The sequence below is a fragment of the Zeus faber genome, assembly GCF_960531495.2.
Source record: "Zeus faber genome assembly, chromosome: 3".
NCBI classification, from domain to species: Eukaryota; Metazoa; Chordata; class Actinopteri; order Zeiformes; family Zeidae; genus Zeus; species Zeus faber.
In genome coordinates this window covers 17,361,247-17,374,665 of record NC_137190.1, presented here as the reverse complement: position 1 = coordinate 17,374,665, position 13,419 = coordinate 17,361,247, and the positions used below count along the sequence as shown (strand labels likewise).

At 43.6% G+C, this 13,419-nt stretch overlaps 1 protein-coding gene across 1 annotated transcript; it reads right to left on the bottom strand.

Moving 5' to 3' along the window:
* Positions 1 to 219: 219 nt before the first annotated feature.
* mafa (MAF bZIP transcription factor a) lies at positions 220 to 9,912 on the bottom strand. Its single transcript, XM_079997394.1, has 2 exons — positions 8,936 to 9,912; positions 220 to 255 (listed from the first exon to the last, which is right to left on the bottom strand). The coding sequence occupies exons 1-2, from the start codon at positions 9,904 to 9,906 to the stop codon at positions 228 to 230; spliced, it is 999 nt and encodes a 332-aa protein (XP_079853520.1). The 5' UTR covers positions 9,907 to 9,912; the 3' UTR covers positions 220 to 227.
* Positions 9,913 to 13,419: the final 3,507 nt, after the last annotated feature.

Here is a 13,419-nt window from a genome sequence, read left to right as displayed (position 1 = left end):
ACCAAATCAATCAAATCCAGCAGATGGTAGATAGCGCCATGCGTTATGAGGACATGACAATTGTATCACATTGCTTATTAATTAATAAAATTAACATTCTACAATATAATAACAATAATAATAATAATAATAATAATAATAATAATAATAATAATAATAATAAAGACAAAATATATTGTGTAAATTACCTCCAAAATCCATCAGCATGGACGAGTGGGGATTTGACATCACAGATGGAGAAATTTTCTGGAGGACCTAGAAACACAGATAACATTTTATTTTACAAAATGATCCTTTTTGTCTTTTGAAAAATCTTTGACAAACACCCCCCTCACCAGATCCATTTCAAGTTAGATTATTTCTCACTCGGTCTGTCTTGCTTGGTGACGGGCCGTTCCATTTGATGTGAGGGAGGAACGCGGAGTGTTTGATGCAGAAGGAAATATAATTTGCATGTAAATAGACAGGATGTGAAGCGACGCAGCGTCCTAATCACACCAGAGCGGGACGCCGTAACGACAGAACATGTAGAAACAGCACAACACAAGTCCTTTTTATCTGCTAATGGGTGCATTTAAAATTATATGATGTTTAAAAATAATGAGAGAGTCAGAGAGAGAGAGAGAGACAGAGAGAGAGACAGAGAGAGAGACAGAGAGAGAGAGAGAGAGAGAGAGATGCCAAAGTGCGTCTTGATAAACAGAGCACATCATAACAAAAGAGACGGTGGAGTCCTTCATTACAGTTGTTTCACTGGAGCATATTACACACACACACACACACACACACACACGCACACACACACACACACACGCACACACACACACACACACACACACACACACACACACACACACACACACACACACACACACACACACACACACACACCAGACACAGATCTCCATTTCGTCCCTGCAGTATGTACACAATCACACACAAACACACACACACACACACACACGCGCGCACACAAACACACGCACACACACACAAATAAAGGAACGTGGTCAAACTATATCAACCTTGAAAAATTAACGCATAAATAAAAAAATGGAATAAAAAAAAGCGTCAAATAATAAATTCCAATACAATATACAAGCAAACAAAACAAAGGGTCCGAGCTCTAAGGCCAAGCGGACTCATACACACACACACACACACACACACGGTCATTTTAAACCGCGTATAATGAAAATACTTTTCACTGCGGAGGAAAATCCTAAATTATTGGCCTCTCAAATAAATGCCACATAACTCAGCTTTACAGCGACGTACAGAAACTGCAGGAGGGCAGCGGTGGAGAAGTGTGGAGCGACCAGCCCAAAACCAACCTCTAGCCTGGACTGATAAGTGATGATGAAACGGAGATTTATTTGAGGGCAGGAAAAGGTTTTTTGTTTTTGTTAAGACTTTTTTGAGGAGGGAGGTGTGGAGCACGTTGAAAAGCAGCGAGCAGCTCTACGTTGTACAAGGCCGCTGGGAGCAGCGTGGGCGTTGGGTTTTAGTCCTGTTCTGGTCCCTTTTGGGCCCATGTGCAGACGTATAAAATCAGCCGAGCAGCTCATGACATTCATGAACACAACCTGCAGCCAGGTCTCCAAAGAACCACTCTGAACAGAAAATGTCGTAATTCAGCCCAGATGTTCTTTTCAAACGTGATGATTCTCAGATACAGCGTAAAGTCACGGATTCGGGTTTGCTTTCAACGTGTGGCAAAGTTTGATGTATATGAAGATCCCCAACCACTGCTCCTCTGCCGCTCCTCAACCGTTCCCGTACGGCTCCTCTGCTGCTCCTCCCCTGCTGCTCTTCTGTTTCTACCGTTCCTCTACCGTTCCTCGGCTGTTCCCCCCCTCTTCCTGTCCTGCTCCTCTACTCTTCCTCTGCTCGTCCTTTTGCTGTGCCTCTGCCGTTCTCTCGTGCGCGTCTGCCGTTCCTCCCCTGCTGCCCTCCTGTTTCTTCGGTTCCTCTGCTGTTCCAATCCTATTCTTCGACGGTTCCTCTCCCGTCGCTCTCCTTTTCGTCTCCTGTTCTTGTACCCTTCATTAAGACCGATTTAACGCACTTTGAAATGCCCCTAAGTGACAGATGTTTTATTAACTCTGAAAAATATGCACAAATAAATAAATAAATACATAAATAAATAAATAAATAAATACATTAATAAATTAATAAACAAATTAATTAATTAACACATAAATACAATAAAAAGGGAAGATATTTCAAACCGCGTCTTAAAAATATCTGTATATAACCAAAGGCTTAAACTGAGATATGTTGAAGATAAAACGCAGGTGATCTCACTGGGTTATGACTTTGCAGATGTTTGATGGGTGAAGGGAAACTTCACATCACACAGCTGAGGTTTCGATGAAGACGATTAATTACTCATGCTCAGAGTAATGTTCTCGTCACACGCTGAACGTGAGCCTAAAATAAAAACAAGACAACTGCCCGTGGAGTAAATTGTGGTTGCAATAAACGTAAACACCACTATGCCAGTGCCTGTCATTGCCTCGTGCGCCCCGGACGACGTGCACTCACTGTGCAATCTGCCTTTCAGCTTCTGTGCGCGCTTGTTTCATTTTGATGTGACAATACTTTGGTTGAACGAGTCATAAAGAAATAAAAAATAAATTAAAAAAAAACCCTTTGAGACAGCGTGAGATAGAGGTGAGCAAACTTTTTCCTCGTCTTTATCTCACGCCATCTCAAAGGTTCGCAGAAGCGTATCCGCCGTGTGTATAAAACGGAGAAGGAAAAAAACAAAAAAAAAAACTGTTTCAGAATCTATAACCTTCCGTATATTTTCGGCCTTTCGGATTCTATTTACCCTTTCTTCCACCCCAGAGAGAGACCCCGCCAGCCCACAGCTTCCTGCTCCGCAGTTTACGTGCTGGTGAAACGAACGAGCGGCAAACGAAAATAAATTCAAAAAAACGCGAAGCAAAAGAAATGAAGCCGGTCGCCGCTTTTTTCCGACACGTTATCGCGCTCGTTTGGGTTCAGCCCGCAAACACACACGGCTTCTGGTGGCTTTCTGAAACGAGGACAATCATCCGACCACCTTACTGAGGCTTTAAAAACCTCCAATAACCTAATTGAAGCCACTTTGAAATGAATTTGCTGCCTCGAAAAACATACATTTAACACAACAGCACATCATTTTCATTTAACACTGAACCAAACAGACAGATCTTGACTGGAAACACACACAGCTATTGTCTACTTCATGTTTTGGATTATATCGGGGCTGTTTGCTTAACTGGCGGCCCCGGGGGCCAAATGTGGGCCTGCACGTAAATGTAGGTTGTCCCTTTGGACGAACTAAGTTAGCAATAAATGGTCATCAAAAATAAACAATAGATTTGCGGATCAGTCGAATCGCTGTTCCAGTTTTCTTGGACTTAATAAACTCTGTTTTGTCGGCACATGTCATCTGACGTTTCTATGGTTGTTTTTAGCATGTACATGTTGGGTTGGTGGCGCTTCTGTTTAACAAACAACTGTGCTCTTGTCATCCTGCAGGTCGTCCACAGGACAGAGTTGTTGCAGCAGTTCTTGATGATTTAAGAATGAATAAAGAGTTGCATTGCAGGTTGAGGAGCTGAGCTCCACTTGCAGCCTAACTCTGTCCTAGATGCAATAGCATATAAATACTCTGTGTTGTATGCACAGCATGCTGACAGCACAGGTCCAAAAATAATAATAATAATAATAATAATAATAATAATAATAATAATAATAATAAAAAATGTAATCATTTAAATAAACAATATATAAAAAAAAAATGAACATGTCTAAATGTCCTCCAAATGAAAGAGGTAGTTTTCCCTGTAGCTCCGCCCTCTGATGACTCACTCAATTTCCGTCAAACTACTGTAGATTTTTTTTAAATAGTTGTATTAATAGTCATAGGCGTATTATAGACTATCTGGCAAATATATTAAATATATATTGATAAGTTGGCAAAGTTAAATATTTTGATCGACGTGATAAATGGATGAAAGTAATTAAACAAAAAACAATAACAAACGAGGTGATGCAGTAGCAGTATTAAACAATATGAGAGGAATAATATCCAAAAGTAGTGAGGTTTGTTATTTACATAGTTACATTTTGGGGTGTTTTTTTTCATTGTTCTACCAGTGTATCCACATTGTTTCAAAAACAAGCGATCCTGTTCAGAATGGAGCTCAATGGCCCCGACTCATACAAACGATATTTCTTTGTAAAAAACAATTTATATGACTGTGAAGATGCAGAGGAAATGGACGGCTCTCGTGCGCTCTCGTGCATTCTCATGTGCACGACGGGCCGTGCACGTGCACGTCGTGCAGCGGTTTTGTGAGGAAATGAGCCGTGAGCTCCCCGAGGCTAAGGGGTTACTCTCATGTGCTCTCTCACTTCTGACCTCTAGCCTAGACCTCCAAAACAGGAAAAACACACACACACACACACACATGCGCACACACACGCGCACACACACGCGCACACACACGCGCACACACACACACTGAGTGAACAGATGCAGAGATGTACTTCAAACAGCAGCATATCCACTTCCTTCGAGCCGTGTGAGTCCGTTTTTAGTCGCTGTGTATTGTGCGACCTGTCAGCAGCTCCATCCTGCTTTATTTATTATCCAGATATACAGTATTTATTACCCTCTCTTTATGATATTGATAACCTCTGAGCTCAGTGGATGCAACGCCGAGCTTCTGTCTCTCTTCACCCTCATAGTGTTTGATTCATTCCAAAGGTGACTGGACTGGTCAGAAAGTGAGGAAAATATATAAATATAATGATAACATGTAAAGGAAACTATGAGTATGGATGTTGAGGAGGTGGAGTGTGTGTGTGTGTGTGTGTGTGTGTGTGTGTGTGTGTGTGTGTGTGTGTGTGTGTGTGTGTGTGTGTGTGTGTGTGTGTGTGTGTGTGTGTGTGTGTGTGTGTGTTTGTGTATGTTCCCTTATCTATGAAAATGGGCTCAACATCAAGCTATTTTGTCTCCAAAGACAAGGAGATTTAGAAAAAGAAAAAGAAAAAGATGAGGAAAAAAGACACACACACACACACACACACACACGCACACCCGCACACACTATTCATCATCTGCACATTGCTGGGGTACCCCGATTCATCACTCACAAAAAATGATGAAATTTGTCCCCAGCTGCCAGTACTGTCTCTAGAGGCCCCTCTCTGGAACACACTTCTGGAAAAATAATTATAACAAAATCACACCTCAGCCCACACAGCCACAACTATCTCACCAAACAGGAAGTTGGAATGAAGCATTTTCATTTAAGCGTACAGTAACTTCTCTCTATGTGGTATGATGCCCTTTACTTCCTGTATATCTGTCAGTGAAGCCCGAACTCTAAAATTAAATTTAAAAAAGAAAATACATGAAACTTCATTGACTCAAAACAGTAAATAACTCTGTCCTAAAAAGGGGCATTTGTTTGGGATTTCATTTTTTTTTCCTCTTTTTGTTTCATAAAACACTTGTCTTATCGAACACTGTAACATGAGCCCACCGGACGTTGCGTTGTCCCAGAACTACACAACTTCATGTATTTACTGTGTGTGTGTGTGTGTGTGTGTGTGTGTGTGTGTGTGTGTGTGTGTGTGTGTGTGTGTGTGTAGCAGATGACACAGACAGGTTCACAGTGATGGAGAAATGATGAAAAAAAAGTAAGACAAACTCAACACTGACTTATTACCCACACACATACACACACAAACACACACACACACACACACACACGCCTGACATGGATGATGTCCCCAAAATGCATCCGCTCTGTAAGAGCAAACAAAGAGGATATCGTTGTGTAACGCTGCATGAAAGGCTGAACTCATACACAAAAATATGCCGATAAAGTGTCTCGTAAAAATAAAAATAAAAATCTGAATAAAGATGTTCACACACACACACACACACACACACACGCACACGCAGACACACACAGACACACACACCATACAATAATTGTACATGAATTTTACCATTTTACAACACACACACACATTCCATAAATCCATCCATCCATGCACACACACAAACACACACAATACAATCCATAAATTCATCCATCCACACACACACACACACACACACACACACACACACACACACACGCGCGCGCAGGGGAGCGCGGGGTGTCCAGGCACGTTGTGGGAACAGATGTCAGTTTATCCTCTGCATGCATAATGAGCAGTGCAGCCATACTGCATGCAACACAGAACGCACGTGGGGAAGAAGCAGCTTCAGCTTGGACGGGACCTCTGTGAAGTTGAGATGTGAGTCATGGAGGTTTGACTGAAATAAAACGCGTGGGGGAAAATCAATCTAAATTCTCAACGACACACACGCCTTTCTCTGTATACATGTAGACACTCTGTGACTGTGAGGGGAAAGGAAACTGATTCTGCAATTTACATTGTTAAATCATTATAATTTAAGATGTGTGTTTTTTAAGTTGTTGGATGTCGTTGTGTGCATCTTTTTGTCACTATCAATATAGGATTAAGGATAGCATTTGGAAGGAAGCATTGTTTTGTTTTTGGTAAAAAAAAAAAAAAAAAAAAAAAAAAAAAGCTGTCACATAAACACGCAAATAAGTCGGTGCGTATAAACAAACTCAGATATCAAACTAATCATATGAAGAGACCACAGTGTTTCAGTAAACACCCCCATGCTCCGACACACTGCCAAACAAAACTGATGAAATTAAGAAAACTTAGAAACGTGTTGAAGACATTTACTTGCATTTATTGCATATCATTTAATTGTATGAAATGAAAAAAAAACAAAAAACGAACACATATGAATATTACATATGGTTAGTGGAGTGAAATAATTTTGCACAGCAAAATGTATATATATTTATATTTATATATTTTTTTATATCAGAGGAAAGATTAACATTTTAAAGATTTTATTCGTGAATTGTACTCCCTCATTTTGTACAAGCAGGGTGCGGGTCCCTGACCGTAATGTCCAGACATTATTATTAATAATAATAATGCTAATAATAATAATAATAATAAAAATAATAATAATAATAATGTTATTGCTTTGTAAATATTGAGCTCGCATAACAACAAAACAATTAGTTTTCCTGACTCCACACACACACACACACACACACACACACGCACACACACACACACACACACGCACACACACACACACACACACACACAAACACACGCACACACACACACACACACACCAAAACGATACGACGAAATGCCAAACGCTGGACTATTCAATTAAATTCATCATTCATCGTTGCAGGCAGACATTTTAGTGCATTTAAACCCAAATAGTTAAAAAAAAACAAAAAACATTTTTGCTTGTACTTTGAATCCATTTATGGGAATTTATTCTCCTTTAAAACACTTAGCTTTATGTAAAAAAAGAAAAAAAAAGTTTGGCAAATACCAATAAAAAGCAGTTCGTCATTGAAATCGATGCCAATTTCAATGCCCCCCCCCCCCCCCCCGCCCCCCAAACAAATACCAGAACAAAGGTTTGTGCTGTAGGAAGCCCCTTATTTATCATCACACGCTCATTCATCACCCTTAAACAACTTAAATGTTACCATTTATTAACATATGTATATATATATATATTTATATATATATATATATATATATATATATATATATATATATATATATATATATATATATATATATATATATATATATAAAGTTGCACTTAAATTACCCTTACAGATTCATTCCAAAGTTGTCATATGCACAAGTCTGGAGTATCATTTAAATTAACAGTGCGCTTTGAGCAACAGATAGTTTCGTTTTTTTTTTAAATGTGATTCCTTGTGCTGAGTCCTTTTTCTCCTTCAACCTCCGATCACTCACTGTGCGATGGAGGCAGCTGATGGTGCACCCCAACGCAGCTCGAACGCACTGTATGCAGGGTGGGGGGGGGGGGGTGGAGGTGGAGGTGTGGGTGGGGTGAGGCGGGTCCGGCCATAAATGAAGAATGAATGCCATGCTGGAGGAGTCATCCGACAAAAGGTACGCATCTTCCATCAAGCACCAACAGAAAAAAAAAGAGGAAAACCTACATGTCCAGCATGCAGGGCAGTTCAACAACACGAGTCCCTTAAAAAATAAAAATAAAACAAAGGTTCATTATTTTAGTCTTTTTGTTGTTGTTGTTGTTGCTGTTGTTGTTGTTGTTGTCGTTGCTCAACACAACAGCAAGCAGAAGCATGAGATGAGGTGGTGAAATGGTTATAGGCTCGACAGTCCTCCCAGGTTTGGCAGACAACAAAAAAAGGAAAAAAAAGAGGAAAAGAGGAATAACACATTGTAGATGGATGCAGCTTCTTTCAAAGGAGAAATATTGAAAAAGTTACAGCTGATCGACTTCAGATGTGTACCGGTGCTTGGATTCCACATCTAAAGTTGGATCAACTCCGAGATAAATCATAGTTTACTTTAAAAATAAAAATAAAAAAAAAACACTGCACTTCAAATGAACTACGCTGGAAAGTAAAATAAAAAAAAAAGGTCTTAACTTACAGGTTATGATGCATCATATAGGTAAAGCATAAAAAGCGGATGAAGGTTTCGACACCGAAATGAAACAAAATGACAAAAAGCAACAAAACACAGATGACAAACTATACAAAAATAAAACATAAAAAAAGAGCCAACCTTTTTTTTTCTTTCCTTTTTCCACAAGTATAAAATAAAAATAAAAATAAAAATCCCAAATTGTCAAAATTACTTCTCGCGTGGTTCTAGGACGCAGACGCACGGACAAAAAAAGTTTCCTTAATGAAAACTTTTTTTTTTTGGGGTGGGGGGGGGAGGCAAAACACGGGGTTGAGTAACTGTCGAGATGCGGATATTCTCTGCGTTTCTCAGGATAATGCGGAGAACTCACATGAAAAACTCCGGGGACGAGGGGTTGTTGTCGCTGCTGGATCCGTTTTCTCGGAAGCCGCTGCTCACCAGCTTCTCGTACTTCTCCTTGTAGGCGTCCCTCTCCCGGACCAGCCTGGAGATCTCCTGCTTGAGGTGGTCCACCTGCTGGATCAGCTGGCTCTTCTCGCCCTCCAGGACGTGCCGCTGCTGGACCCGCTTGTAGCGGCAGGACTGCGCGTAGCCCCGATTCTTCAGGGTCCTCCTCTTCTGCTTCAGCCGGATCACCTCCTCCTTGCTGACCCCGCGGAGCTGCCGGTTCAGCTCCCGCACCGACATGGTCACCAGCTGATCGTCCGAAAACCGGTCGTCCAGGTGCATGTGCGGGTGGTTGGCGCCGGAGCCGTTGCTGGACTGGACCCCGGGCGTCTGGTGGCTGTGGTGGTGGCTGTGGTGGTGGTGGTGGTGGTGCGGACCCCCGTTCTGGGCTGCGGCGGCGGCGATGACCGCGGACACCACCGCGGCGGCGGAGCCCATCTCCTCCCCGGCCATGGCGCCTCCCGCCCCGGCTCCGCCGGCGAACGGCTGTCCCCTGGCATAGCCGTCGAAGGTCTGGAGCTGGTGGGTGCTGTTGATCAGCGCCTCGACCGCGTCCTCCGGGCTGAAGCCCAGCGCCTCTGGATTGAGCTGCTGCTGCTGCTGGTAGCCGGACATCCAGTAGAAATCCTCCAGGTGCGCCTTCTGCTCGCTGCCCGAGCCCGGACTGGGCGCCGAGAAGCTCGGGGAAGGGGGAACCGAGCTGCACGGCGTGCTCATCGGGGTGGAAGACAGGGATCCCCCGGCGATCAGGCGGCTGCACTGGCTGATGCTGCGGTCGGGCTCCGGCGGCTCCTTCTTCACTTCAAACTTCATCAGATCGAAGTCATTAACATATTCCATGGCCAGGGGACCGGTGGGCAGGTCGGAGCCGCTCAGTGCCAGCTCTGATGCCATCCTCTTGCTGCTCCTCCAGGCGGGGTGCGCCGGGGCTGTCACACCGGGCAGGACGTGGGCCAGCGTGAACAACGTTTTAAAAAAAAATAAACTATTAAAAAAAAAAAAACTATGTATAAAAAAAAATAAAAAAATGATTAAAAAAAAAAAAAAAAAAAATCCACGCACACACACACACGCACGCACACACACGCGCGCACACACACACGGGCCGATTTTACGCCGTCCGTCCCGCGGCGCGTGGGTCTTCCTTCGCGGAGCCTCGCGCGGCACAAACACGCCAGAGTGCCCCCTTTTCCACGGCGCGTGCGACTCGGCGCTTTGGAAGTTCACACATTTAACACTTTCGCGGACGCGCCGCGCGGCCGGAGGAGACGCGTCGCGGAGGAGACGCGTCGCGGAGGAGGCGCGGAGGAGTGAGGCGAGAGGCCGGACGCAGCCCCGGAGCCGCGGAGTGGAGTGGGCTTTTGTGTTTCGTGATTTTATTTTCTTTTTTTTTTTTTTTTGCCCCCCCCCCCTAAACGAGGGATCTCGCAGCGGATGAGTTTTTTAAAAGCATTGCAGTTTTATAGCTGCCCGTGACGTCACGGCCCGAACGTGGCGCGGGGGGCCAATGGGAGCGCGCCGTGCCGGGGGCCTCATTAACATGTCGGTAAAAGCCAAAGAAAAGTTTTTTTGTTTTTTCTTTTAGTTTTAACTCAGACTGTCAGACCGTCAGCTGACTGTCATCCGTGACGTTTAATGAGCAGGGCTCACATCCACGCTGCTCGGCGTCACCGTCTCAATCGGTGAGGAAAAAAAACAACCCAAAACACTTCAAAAAAAAGAAAAAATAATATATAGTAGGTGATGGTATAATGGGTGATCATATATGTAAATAAATAAAAAAAAAGTCAAATATTTATATTAAGTATAAGTATATTTATGCAGCTATGTGAACTGCACATCAATATCACATTTTGAATAAAACCCTGTGACTCTATGGATGTCTGAGGCTGCTGCTCACATCAGGGTCATCAGACACAGTTTTTGTTGTTGTTGTTGTTGTTGTTGTCGTCGTCGTCGTCGTCGTCGCTGTTGATGTTTTCTGCGCACTTACTCTTAATGCTTGTTCACATTTATGCCTGATCACGCTTTCACATCGCGAACGCCGGCGCGATTATTTTCGTATGCTCGTGCAAAAATCATTCTCTCAAACGTGTTTTATTCATTTACTTATGTGTGTCATTTTATTTTTTATTTATTTTTTATTTTTATTTTTTTTCTCCAAACAAGCAGCCAAAGTGACACGAGTCCATATATCGCCGTTATTCCACAGAAGTGTCCGTGTCGTTGTAATTCATCTCCAACGCGCCGTTTAAAACAGCAAACCCCCGTTCGATTTGGCCGCAGCCTTGCGAAACTCAACAGTGCCACCTTTTGGAGGCAGCGACGAACGGGTTGATTGTGACGCTGGTGCCTAAATATTTAGACGCTTAACAAACGATTATTTCCCCATCGTCTTCTATTGAGCAGAAGAGGAGGTTTGAAAATAAACACCGGTCATTCAACGGCACGCGGTGCAAATATTGCCAAGGGTGCAAGCCAAATATGACACTGTCAGAGACATTCCCACTTTCTCCCTATCTAATGTCACCGTGTCATTAAGCAACATTTTTTTTTTTTTCTCCACTCCAAACGTTATCAGGCGAAACAACAGAATTTATGAACAGGAGGTGGTGATTCTGTCACATCAAAATCCCTCAATATGACTCGAGCGACCATATAACCAAGTGTCCCTTCCCCCAGCTGATTTATCGGTCCCGTAGCCATAAAATCTATTTTTTCTTGTTTTTATTATTATGATCGTATCCCCCTTTTTTTTTTTTTTTTTTTTTTAACGTAGTCACAGATTAAACCAGTCTTGTAAATTGTGCTTTATCTCCGTTCAGAGGTCATCGAGCTTTAATTGACTTGTGGCCAACAGGGCTGTGACGGAGGAGAAGGGATCCTGAGGTGTTGGAGTGCGAGAGGCAATAACGCACGACGTGCCGCCGCTTTATAACCTCCCATGTTGAAGCACGCTGACACAAAACTCAACAAGTTGGTGAATTAAGTGATACACCCATAAGTAACGTGTTATTTACAGAGCCGTTTACGAAGCCGATGTTTAACTCGGTTCCCCACCAAAATAGGGATATATCATTGTAATTAATTGATTCCAAATAGGAATTCATTGAAATTTTCCACTGAGGCCTCATCTCTATTCCGAGTGATGATTTCCTTCGCCGCCTCCTTTGACACGGCGCTGACAAATAGTCATTTTACACCCGTGACAAGAGCCTATAATCATAGTCTCTCTCTCTCCCTCTCTCTCTCTCCCCCTCTCTCTCTCTCTCTCTCCCTCTCCCTCTCCTTGCATGAGCTCACGGCTGGGACGGAGCAGGGTGTATTTTGGGATTCCTGAGGGCACGCTGGGTAATGATAGGCCCAAAATCAGTCACGTCGCAGCTGCCAAACATTGTCGAGGATGATCCAGACAATCAGCGTGATGTTTTTATAACCAGGGAGGGAGTTCCGCGCACCCCCCCGCCGCCAAAAGCGGCCGTCCGGCATTCTGGGTCAGATGTTGTCCGTCTTATCTTTCCCTAGGACGTATAGGAGCACCCTTTCCCCCGCTTTTTAAATTTCTTTTATTTTTACCTCTCGCAGAGGATTTATCCATATATGTATTCAGGCCTATGTAGAATACACCCGGATGGCAATAAATCACATCGATACAATGAGAAGACGGTAAGAGCTACATCTCATTTGGATATTGAGCCTGTGGAATTACTTTGGGGATTTCACGGTGAAAAGTATCAAATGGAATGAGGGCGGAAGGAGTTAAAATGTTGGCGCTCTGCCCAATATCCTGACCCACTGGAATTCACTCAGACCTTTAACGGCATCGCACCGTATTGGTATCGGCATTAATATCTTAAGAGATTGGCAGGACTTGAAAGGCCGCGAACTCCCGAGGCACCCACGCCCTGGTCCGCGCATCTTTTGTCGATAAATACAACGGAATCCGTGGGGTTTCATCGGCTCAATCAAAGCCCCCCCAAAATACCGGAATCATATTTTTTCTATTTATACCCCTCTGGTCGAGCGGTACCTGTTCGCGGAGGGGACCCAGCGGCAGGCGGCTCCCCTGGGGTTCCACCACAGCCGAGCGAGGCCAATACACAAACAAAGGGAAAGCTCATTAGTCAGGACGGAGGGGAAGTGGCAGACCTAATTTAGCTGCTTTTGTGCCTTTTGAAGTTATTGATGATGCCGAGATCTACGCGCACACACCGAGGAGAGGACAGGAACCCGACGAGGCCGGAAGGGAAGGAAGTCGGGACTTCGCCGGCCTGGGCGCCTGGACGTGGGTGCGAGGCGTCCTCTGGTATTGATGGTAAAATCCCCCGTACCGTTTAAAGAGCTTCCGCAGGGCCACGTCGGGGAAATCTGGAACCTGTTTTCCCAAATAATTGGACGTTATGTAAT